Genomic DNA, 11155 nt, shown 5'->3' with positions numbered 1-11155 from the left:
TTTTTCAAAGATGAATGATTTGCTCACTTTTTAAAACTCGGGATAAGTGAAAATTCGGTCAAGTCTGAGGTTTTGCCGTTTTTTGGGAGACCTTCCAACTTTTCGGAACATCAGATAAGTGTAGAATCGTAAATTTTGAGACTACGCCATGTTTGGAATACTTGCTCACTTTTTGAAACATCGAAGATTTAGTCACTTTTTGAAAGATAACATGATTTGCTTATTGTTATTTATTTGAAACTTTCTAAAAGCTTCCTTTTTCGCATGAGCTATAATGTTATGCTATACTACTGTTGTAAATTGTATATTGCTTATTGATGACGTAGTTGTAACACTTTGTAGATTACTGTCTAGCAGTACTATACTGCAATGTTGTAAATTGAATATTGATGACGTAGTTGTCACACTTTGTAGATTACTGTCTAGCCGACAACAGATACATAGCATAATGTACTTATATCAATAGAGTCATTGAATGTGAACAATTTATATTATTCAAATTAGAAGAAAAACAGGAAAATTGAATTCAAATAACTTACATTCATCCATCATCTCCTCCAACATTTGTGCTTCATCATCTGCGGCCGGAGAAGCTCCTACTGTGAAGACGGTGATGAAGGAGACAAGAATTGGAAAGATGAACAGTCCCAGCTTCATTCTGAACACTGTGATCACTTGTTTAGATGTGCTTCATTTTATAGCAAACATTAACCGCAAGTTTCTATTTTCTACTGTCCATTTTAGTTGAAGGTCATGGAAAGTGATACGAATAGCTTTCTACAAGTTTTTATTTCAATGATAACAGTGGCACCTGAGAGGAAATCAACGATAGAAAATAGCTATCCACAGAGGAATACGCGGTTAGGGTAGTGAAGTGAAGGATGTTCGAATCTACTAAGGTTTAGAAGTGGAACCACAGACGGCCTCGCATAATGGAAGAGATGAGTGATAAGAATATATTTTTCTTTGCAATCACAGAAGTGCGATTATAGTAAGCTCTCAGGAAATAGTAATCTATTAATATTATAGAGAACGGGCAACACGGTAAGAGCAACAAAATGAGAACAGGATCAACTCTTCTTGTCACTTGTTACTCGCCGGTAGCATTGCTAACATCATCATCATCATGTCATTATTAACAACTTATCCTAATTTGTATGTTGGAAAAGCAACTCAAATTCATTCTCCTCTTTCCGCTCCCATGAGTCGTACCCAGGAGATCTGATCATTCTGTTAAAATATTGAATGAAAAAGACTAAGAAATTGTCAATGTTCTATCATCCTATAAACTTGTGTCATTTGATGTTACTAATTTATTCACTAACATTCCGGTGGGAGAAAGTCTTGAAAGAGCTGAGGAAATAATGGAAGCCTCTATAAATGATCATACACTCCGAGAAGAACTGATAGGATTGATGAAGTTATGCACTCAGCATAATTATTTCAAATTTAACAATAGATTTTTTGAACAAAGAGAGGGGTTGGCAATGGGGTCACCCCTCTCACCACTCCTAGCTGAATTATTTATGGATAAGTTAGAAAGTAGAATCATTGAAAATAGTCATTTCAAAGATAAAATTGTTTACTGGTTTCGATATGTTGATGATATTATTTGCTTATGGAAAGGAAGTAACAGACAACTAGACAATTTTCTTTCCTATCTGAATGGATTACATCAGAGTATAAAATTCACTGTAGAGGTAGAACAGGATTGTGTATTGAATTTTCTAGATTTAAGAATAGATCATAGCACTGGTTTTCACAAGTTTTCTATTTCCAGAAAACCAACCCATACTGATGTTATCATTCCTCTTCATTCTTGTCATCCTATTTCTCACAAACTTGCTGCTTTCAATAGTATGGTCTATAGAGCACTAACAATACCTATGAGCCATCATGATTTTGATATTGAGATCACTAAAATTAAACAGATAGCTGTCACAAATGGGTATGAAGAAAGTATGGTGGACAGATTATTGAGTAAAATTAATAGAAAAATTTCAATCAATTCTAGCTTTGTAGGCTCAAACTGTGAGGAGAAGACTTGGATAACAATCCCATATTTAGGCCTTGTATCTGATAAAATAGGTAGGGAATTGAAGAGGAATGGATTTCATGTTGCTTTCAAGACCAAACCGATTTTAAATAGTCTATTTAGCTGGAGTAAAGACAAAATTGATATTTGGGATAAAAGTGGGGTGTACAAACTTGAATGTGATGATTGTAATGCTTGTTACGTGGGTCAGACTGGTAGAAGTTTCAAAAGTAGAATTAAAGAACACATCAGAGATTGGAATAAACAAAATGGGGAATCTAACTTTGCAGAACATTTGATAACAAATAATCACAAGTTCACAGTTAAGGAGAATGTTGAGTTTCTGCATGTTAATAACAAAGGCAGATCTTTGAATATTCTAGAGGCTTTAGAAATAACAAGAGTAATTAAGGAAAATTCCCAGTATAGTTTAAATGACCAGATTCATTTCAACCAGTACAACACTACGAATTTAGTTTTATCATAAAATTGTAAGCATACATTAGTCAATAGTTTTTCCATTTACATATTTGTTTTATTATCTTTCACACTTGTTTTCTTGGTTCTTATTTTGTACTCAAAGTAAATTTTATTATCATGGCGATTCTGTTGCTTAAGCCGCCATTTTGTCACACCGTTGAGGGGGAGGAGACTGTCTAGCTAGGCCAATGGCAGGCGTTCATGCCCTCGACCAATAGCAGTACTCGCCTACCAGTATAAATTCTGCTGCTCTTGTATTTAGTTTTAGTTTATCAGAGATTGACAATGGTGTAATAACCGAAACCGGTCTTTCTAATTATCAATAAATCAGTGGTTTTTTGACAATTTCTTAGTCTTTTTCATTCAATATGAATAATTACCACAATATCAACTTCTCAACTACACAAAAAGTGATTCTGTTAAAAGTTATAAGTGTTTAAAGTTTTGATCCTTGACGTATCCTTATGACATACCCCCCCCCCCACTACGAAATACTGAAATTGAATGTTTCTAACGGGTGATTCTCATAGAAAATACCCCTCGTGAGATTATTTCAGCCGAAATATGTATTTCTTTGTTAGGAAGGCATTGAAAAGGTATTAGGCTATAATGAAAAATTTGTATTTTGGCTGTAGAACATGATTTTCTATTTTTGGCTGTATTCCCCCTCCCCCCACTACTAAATTCAAAAATTCCAAAGGAATCCTGTTCATAATGAATTGTTCTTTCACTTGATGTGTGGTTTTTTATCCATACTAGAAAAATATCCAAGTTGTATAGGGTAGAAGTGGTAGGTTGGCATAATTTTGAAACCCCCTTAAAAAATACCCCTTTTTGAAAATTCATAGCTCTATAACCAAAAATCGTAGAATCCCACGCGACCACTTAATTCATTGGAAATTCTATTCTCTTTAATTTTGTCTGGAATAAGTTTTCTCGAGAAACTCGAGGTTTACGAGATAAAATGGGAAAATTGAAAAAAGTCCGAAATTTTAGGGGGTTTTGGGGGTGAAGCCGCCCTCTGGCGTGTCAGCAAATTTCAGATTCGAATTCAGCGTCCAAAATACATATAGAACCATTGAGAAAAATTCTTCCGGGGCTGTTTCCTGAAAAACGACCATTTGACTGGACTATAGGTTCTTGGAGAAAACTAGAAAACGAGTGAAATTTACTCATAGTTACCCTTTTATTGAACGTTACTTTTCTAGGGTTGAGGATGTGGGGTTGAATCGAACAAATGAAAAACATTTATTTTCTTCAATATGCTTCTTTAATATAACTATTATTGATAACAATTTTGTACGAATAATTCATTCTAAACAAACGACCTGAAACTATCTAGAACAAAAACAGTTGGGAGAATTTGAAATAATCAATTTTGTGAGAATAATTCATTCTAAACAAACGACCTGAAACTATCCAGAACAAAAACAGTTGGAATAATTTGAAATTATTAATTTTGTGAGAATAATTACGGCGTATCAAGTCTTGAATTTTTTCCCAACTTCCCTTAGTAGAAAGGAATGGTGTGTTCCAAGGAACTTTTTCAGGTCATCTCCATTTTCTCATCCACGTAGCCACCACGGCCTGAATCTCTTCCATTTTTGTATATTTTTTCGCCATAATCTTCCTCCTCCTCTTCCTCCACGTCTGCCCCACCCTCTAGATCGCTCGTATCTTGCAGGAGCCTTATCCTGAGACACTGAAATAAAACACATTCTTGGAGAAAAAACACGTTTTTGGAAACAAATCATGTTTTTGAAAACAAAAGAATTTTTCTGGAAACAAAACACGATAATCAAACAAAACACGTTTTGGAAACAATACTGTCCATGTTTTTGGAAAAACAGTTTCTTGAAATCCACGTTTACATCAGAGTTGTCAATGGAGTGTCGTTTGCAAAAACTTTTTTTTTAAAATCGTCAATTTTTCCAGTTAATGGAGCAGTGCTTTCCAATTGACAACAAATTGCCAAAAATTGTTGAAATCTCAGTTGACAACTCGGGTATCAAGGGTACAAACATAAAAATGTCAGGTCGACTTGCAGATTTAAGCTTGATAGCGTTCTTCTATATTTATACCTATATTTATATCTGTATTATATATTTATATCAATCTATATTCATATCTTCTATACTTATATCAATGACTCCGGATGCTCTTATCATTACAGAGATGTCTATTTGAACCAATCATCTTCCTGCTCTCATATTTACACTTGCTCATTAATAGATAAAGTACAGTCATAGCCTACTATAGATAGATAAAGTAGGATTATCTAAAGTAAGCCATGGTACAGTCTATATTGACTATCAGTGCAGTCAATATAGACAGGAAAAACGATATGTGCTTGCAATATAAATTATATTGTGGTTCTGATCCTTCTATATAAGTTTTTGTGTAGTTGAGAAGTTGATATTGTGGTAATTATTCATATTGAATGAAATCAATTTTGACAATTTCTTAGTCTTTTTCATTCAACCTTCTATATAATGTTTGAATACATAGGACAAGTCCAGAATCAATTATTTTATAGAAAATTTCCTTTTACTAGGACTTCTCTTATTTATCTCAACAATATATTGAAAAATTAGTACTGCGATATTTATATTGCTCGCACCAATGTATAAAGCGACTGGACAATGATGAAAAGTTTGATAAATGCGGTTGTGCATCGTCACAGAAATATATCTTAGAAAAGAAGTGGAGTGAGAGAGTAGATGAGAGAATAGATAGAGTGTGCTGATAGAGTAAATGGTGAGTGAAAGATTCGTTAATTGATTGATTTATTGATTGGTCTTTCGCATTCAAAAGAGTTGAGTTGGGATTCCAGATTCTTTGTTCTACACAACCTTTCAATGATTGTGAAGTGAAAGAAGTGAGGAAGGAAGAAAGAAGTGGTTGTTATTAGAATTAGTGAGAGAAAGAGAGAGAGAAGATATACTGATGTGAGGAAAGGTTTAGAAGAAGGAGGGTATGAGCTAAGAGTGGTGTAGCAGGCTGAAAGAAGAGGCAAGAATACAAGTGATTGAAAGGGATAGATAGAAAAGAGAGTAAGAACAATCTTGAAAAGGTTAAAAAGTAAGGAAAGTGGAATCTAAGGAGAAAGTAGGATAAGAAGAAATAAAGAAAAAAAGAAGAAAATATTGAAGAAAGGTAGATCTTGGTTCACATGCAGATTGTTTCAATTTTCGTGAAAAGTTTCATACTTTCCAATATTTGCTTCAATAAATTCAACTGTTTTGAATTCACAACTTATTTTTGCTCGAAAATTCAATGATTGATATTCTCTTAGAATAATATAGTTCCTCCACATATCACTTGATCACTTCAATTAGCATTATGAATTATTTCCTATTCTAATGTGAATATTGTTATGATTTTTTGGTTGTCATTCTTCAAAAACATATTGATATATTAAAAAAATTACTGGTCAACTGACACGCTTTGCTTGCCGCATCAGTCCAGCTAGGAGGCTCTGCACGAGAACTTATAGAATTTTCGATATTCCATGAGTTTCCTACCAATATTCTATGAGCTTTCAACCAATATTCCATGAGTTTCCTACCAATATTCCATGAGTCCTACCAATATTCTATGAGTTTCCTACCAATATTCCATGAGGTTTCTACCAATATTCCATGAGTTTCCTACCAATATTCCATGAGTTTCCTACCAATATTCCATGAGGTTTCTACCAATATTCCATGAGTTCCTACCAATATCCATGAGTTTCCTACCAATATTCCATGAGTCCTACCAATATTCTATGAGTTTCCTACCAATATTCCATGAGGTTTCTACCAATATTCCATGAGTTTCCTACCAATATTCCATGAGTTTCCTACCAATATTCCATGAGGTTTCTACCAATATTCATGAGTTTCCTACCAATATTCCATGAGTTTCGAACCAATATCCCATGAGTTTCCTAACAATATTCCATACATCTCAATCTTTCTTTGGGCTCAGAAAGTGAGCACATGGATTCAGGAATGCATGAACCGATGGAGAAATTTCAATCAATTACTATAACATATAAGCATGATACTGATTCCTCAAATTTGTTTGCCCTGATCAAAAGAGGTTATAATGGTGTAGAGAGAAAATATCGTGGAATATGATATGGTATGGTAACCCTTTCTTGGAACATTAGCTTTCTAGGGTTGAGGGATTTAGAGTTGAATTGAACAAAATAAAACTACTATTTCCTTCAATGATATGCTTCTTTAATCAAAACTATTATTGTTGACAATTTGGAATGAACAATACATCATAAACAACTGAACTGAAATTATCCAGAGAACAAAAACAGTTGAGATAATTCGAAATTATAATGATTGTGTGAAAATAATTATGGTGATAAGCATTTTGAATCTTCGATTTTCTGTCCTATCTTTCCTCAGTTGAAAGGTGTGATGTGTACCAAGGTACTTTTCCAGGTTATCCCCATGGTATTCCAGGTAATCCCTGCCACCACCACGGTTTCTTCGGTTTTCCTCCACGTCTGCCCCAGAAGTCACTGGATCGCTCGTGTCTTGCAGGAGCCTCATCCTGAGCCACTGCAACAAAACACGTTTTTCGGAAAAAAACAAGTTTTTGGAAACAAAACACATTTGTGGGAATGAAACACGTTTTGGAAAAAATACACGTTCTTGGAAACAAAACACTTTCCTGGAAACAGGACACATTCCTGGCAACATGACACGTTCTTGGAAACAAAACACGTTCCTGGAAACAGGACACGTTCTTGGAAACAGGTCACGTTCTTGGAAACAGGACACGTTCTTGGAAACAAAACACGTTTTTGGAAACAGGACACGTTCTTGGGAACAAAACACGTTTCTGGAAACAGGACATGTTCTTGGAAACAGGACACTTTCTTGGAAACAGGACACGTTCTTGGAAACAAAACACGTTTCTGGAAACAGGACACATTCTGGGAACAAAACACGTTTTGGAAACAGGACACATTCTTGGAAACAAAACACGTTCCTGGAAACAGGACACATTCTTGGAACAAAACACGTTTCTGGAAACACGACATGTTCTTGGAAACAAAACACATTCTTGTAAACAGGACACGTTCTTGGAAACAGGACACGTTCTTGGAAACAAAACACGTTTTGGAAACAGGACACGTTCTTGGGAACAAAACACGTTTCTGGAAACAGGACATGTTCTTGGAAACAGGACACTTTCTTGGAAACAGGACACGTTTTTGGAAACAAAACACGTTTCTGGAAACAGGACACATTCTTGGGAACAAAACACGTTTCTGGAAACAGGACACATTCTTGGAAACAAAACACGTTCCTGGAAACAGGACACATTCTTGGGAACAAAACACGTTTCTGGAAACACGACATGTTCTTGGAAACAAAACACATTCTTGTAAACAGGACACGTTCTTGGAAACAGGACACGTTCTTGGAAACAAAACACGTTTTTGGAAACAGGACACGTTCTTGGGAACAAAACACGTTTCTGGAAACAGGACACGTTCTTGGAAACAGGACACGTTCTTGGAAACAGGACACGTTCTTGGAAACAAAACACGTTTCTGGAAACAGGACACATTCTTGGGAACAAAACACGTTTCTGGAAACAGGACACATTCTTGGAAACAAAACACGTTCCTGGAAACAGGACACATTCTTGGGAACAAAACACGTTTCTGGAAACACGACATGTTCTTGGAAACAAAACACATTCTTGGAAACAGGACACGTTCTTGGAAGCAGGACACGTTATTGAAAACAAAATACATTCCTGGAAACAGGACACGTTCTTGGAAACAAAACACGTTTCTGGGAACAGTTTTCAGGAAACACGTTCTTGGAAACAGAACACGTTATTGGAAAAAAACAGTTTCTCAAAAACTACATTTCAACCAAAGTGTTGACAACAAAATATTGTTTGCAAATGGTTTTTTTTTTAAAAAGTTGCTTATTTATCTGTAGAGAACATGTTCAACTTTGCAGTGACTTTCAAGAAACTATTTATTTCACAGTGTTTTCCCTCTGCACAATATAAAAATATATGTTAGTTTTTGATGATTCTACTGTTCTAAAGTTGCTACTGTAAAGTTATTAGTTGAATTTGAACCTACACGACTGGCAGTCTTCTCGGTTGAGAAAGGAGACACAGTCTCCGAAAATTTCCCTTATTTCTAATGTAAGTTTCTAAGTGTTTTCAATCTATTTATATCGTGTCTCCTGTTTATATATATATATATATATATTTGTAATGATATGTCGTATTATGAAGAATTTGTTATATTTCTTCGATATTCCGAATTGGCAATAAATGAAATTGAATTGGATTGAAATTGTTAGGGTTAGTGAGAGAGGAAGATGTGAGGAAAGGTTTACTGGAAGGAGGGTATGGGATAAGGCAGAAAGAAGAGGAAAGAAGACAAGTGATTGAAGGGAGAAGTAAGAAAAGAGAGGATTAGAACAAAGGGTGGGATCTTAGGAGAAAGAAGGATAAGAAGAGGAAGAAGAAGAAGAAAAAAGAGGAGAATGATGATGAATTACTAGTGGAAGGGCCACGGTCCCGGTTCATGTTGGTTGTTTGAGTTTTCGTCGAAATCTTCATACTTTCTAATATTTTTGCTTCTATGAATTCAAGTGTTTCAAATTTCGAATTATTTTTGCTCGAAAATCAACGATTGATATTCTCTTCAAATAATATAGTTCTTAGTTCCTCTATCAACTACTTGATCACTTCAAATAGCTTCCGATGTAATATTGCTTCTAATGTAAATAATATTATGATGATTTTTGGTTGTTATTCCTTGAAAACATACTGCCATAATCAGAGAAAACGTTTCCAATATTGTTCCACTATGAAAGAATATGAAAATGCCTTATCCGTCTAGTTGGGAGGCACTGCCCGAAAACTGATAAAATTTTCCATATTTCATAAATTCCAGACAAAAATTGTTCAACTGTGTGATTTTTAATTAGGCTCACAACTTGAGAAAATTCACATGGATTCAGGAATCCTCTAACCGTTGGATAAAATTTCAATTTTTAAGTAAAATAGCATATGAATATGCTACTGATTCCTCTAATCTACTTGACCTTCACAAAAGAAAATATATAATTTATTGGGAATAGAGAGCAGAGCGTATGAATCAAATTCAAATTATATCATTAAGTGTTTTGAATAAACCAATTATTTTCAAATCACACGAATGGAGAAGTGTAGCTTCTTATAAGTAACTTGAGTAGTCAAGTAACTTCTATCTTATAAGTAATCTATCTATCTATCTAAACTACTATCTTATAAGTAACTACTTCTTATAAGTTACTAGAAGTAACTTGATATAAAGTGACTGAAAGGAGTAAAAATTTACAATCGAGTTCACTAACAAATTCAATAATATATTATATTTTTTTTTTCTATTGGTCAATACTATAGCCATCTAGTCTAAAGATTAATGAGCTAATTTTTCCTATCGTAAATTACTACTTGAAAAATTGAACAGTGAATTCCTCATTAGGAACTCTTACTGCTATTGTTTGATTAATATGTACACTTATTGACTGCACTATAGAAGCTAGATTCACTCAATCACTGCTCTGGTCTTTCACTGGACACTAGCTCAAACGGTTTCCTCCTTTTGAGCCTCCTCACCAACCTTCCATTGTCTAGCAAAATTCAATAATATATGAATATGATAGTGATTCATCTAATATATTTCTCTTAACAAAAGATATATATTGTAAGAAATTGGGAAGAGAGAGACTGAGCATAGAATTCTAAAGTAAGTCTGAGTCACTGTCAATGTTGTAGAACCGTTCCATAATAAAATAAAAACATACATATGGTTCTGTACCAAATAAAACAGTAGAATCTGACAATTAGTGTGTTTTTATTTCATTCTAGAATAAGAATCAAATTTGAATCATATCATGCAGAGTTTCAGATGAACTGATTATTTTGTATCACATGAAAGGAGTTATGTAGCTGTGTGAAGGCAGTAAGTAATGTGATATGAAGTAGCTGAAAGGAGTAAAGTAACAATGTGGATAACTAGAGAAAATGGAAAACAAGTAGGAACTAATAACAACATTCTTATACAAAACTGGAATCAGGTCAGAAAAGAAGATGGCTCATATCAATGAATGCGATAGGATGCAAGGAATTTGAAATCGTTGAATGAACTAAAACTGAACAAATTGAAAAATAGTAACTTACATTGTTCCATCATCTCGGCCAACATTTGCGCTTCATCATCTGCGGCCGGAGAAGCTCCGACTGCGAAGACGGAGATGAAGAAGACAAGAATTGGAAAGATGAACAGTCCCAGCTTCATTTTGGACACTGTAATCACTTGCTTAGATGTGCTGCATTTTATAGCAAACATTAACCGCAAGTTTCTATTTTCTACTGTCCATTTTAGTTGAAGGTCATGGAAAGTGATACGAATAGCTTTCCACAAGTTTTTTATTTCAATGATAACAGTGGCACCTGAGAGGAAATCAACGATAGAAAATAGCTATCCACAGAGGAATACGCGGTTAGGGTAGTGAAGTGAAGGATGTTCGAATCTACTAAGGTTTAGAAGTGGAACCACAGACGGCCTTGCAGAATGGAAGAGATGAGTGATAAGAATATATATTTCTTTGC

The 11155-nt window shown here is 34.6% G+C and overlaps 3 protein-coding genes across 5 annotated transcripts in view; 1 reads left to right on the top strand and 2 right to left on the bottom strand.

Annotated features, from left to right (window-relative positions):
* Positions 1-783, bottom strand: part of LOC111043204 — a 34241-nt gene extending 33458 nt beyond the window's left edge. Inside the window, exon 1 of the mRNA XM_039433897.1 lies at positions 540-783. Coding sequence (XP_039289831.1) covers positions 540-657 — 118 coding nt within the window. The 5' untranslated portion in view covers positions 658-783. The remainder of the gene's footprint in view (positions 1-539) is intronic.
* LOC111063472 (homeotic protein ultrabithorax) overlaps positions 1-11155 on the top strand; it is a 481856-nt gene that overhangs the window by 316589 nt on the left and 154112 nt on the right. The window lies entirely within an intron of this gene.
* LOC120352622 lies at positions 3762-10928 on the bottom strand. 2 transcript variants are annotated; one of them, XM_039433894.1, is made up of 2 exons: positions 10724-10928; positions 3762-4217 (listed from the first exon to the last, which is right to left on the bottom strand). In XM_039433894.1, exons 1-2 carry the CDS (start codon positions 10890-10892, stop codon positions 4081-4083), a joined length of 306 nt encoding a protein of 101 aa, XP_039289828.1. In that variant the 5' UTR covers positions 10893-10928; the 3' UTR covers positions 3762-4080. The 2 variants fall into 2 exon arrangements, with proteins under 2 accessions (XP_039289828.1, XP_039289829.1); XM_039433895.1 differs by lacking the exon at positions 3762-4217 and adding an exon at positions 6723-7077 and having other exon boundaries at positions 10724-10916.

The sequence above is a fragment of the Nilaparvata lugens genome, chromosome 8 (genome assembly GCF_014356525.2).
Source record: "Nilaparvata lugens isolate BPH chromosome 8, ASM1435652v1, whole genome shotgun sequence".
In the NCBI taxonomy this organism is placed as follows: Eukaryota; Metazoa; Arthropoda; class Insecta; order Hemiptera; family Delphacidae; genus Nilaparvata; species Nilaparvata lugens.
This window is presented reverse-complemented; position numbering and strand designations above follow the sequence as displayed.

What these genes read in the sequence shown, in the direction of transcription:
- LOC120352622 (XM_039433894.1), bottom strand. Translation starts at nt 10,892, where the DNA reads ATGTTTGCTATAAAATGCAGCACATCTAAGCAAGTGATTACAGTGTCC. An exon ending in GGCCGAGATGATGGAACAAT is followed by an intron (nt 4,218 to 10,723) that starts GTAAGTTACTAT and finishes GTTTTATTTCAG; the next exon opens with TGTCTCAGGATAAGGCTCCT.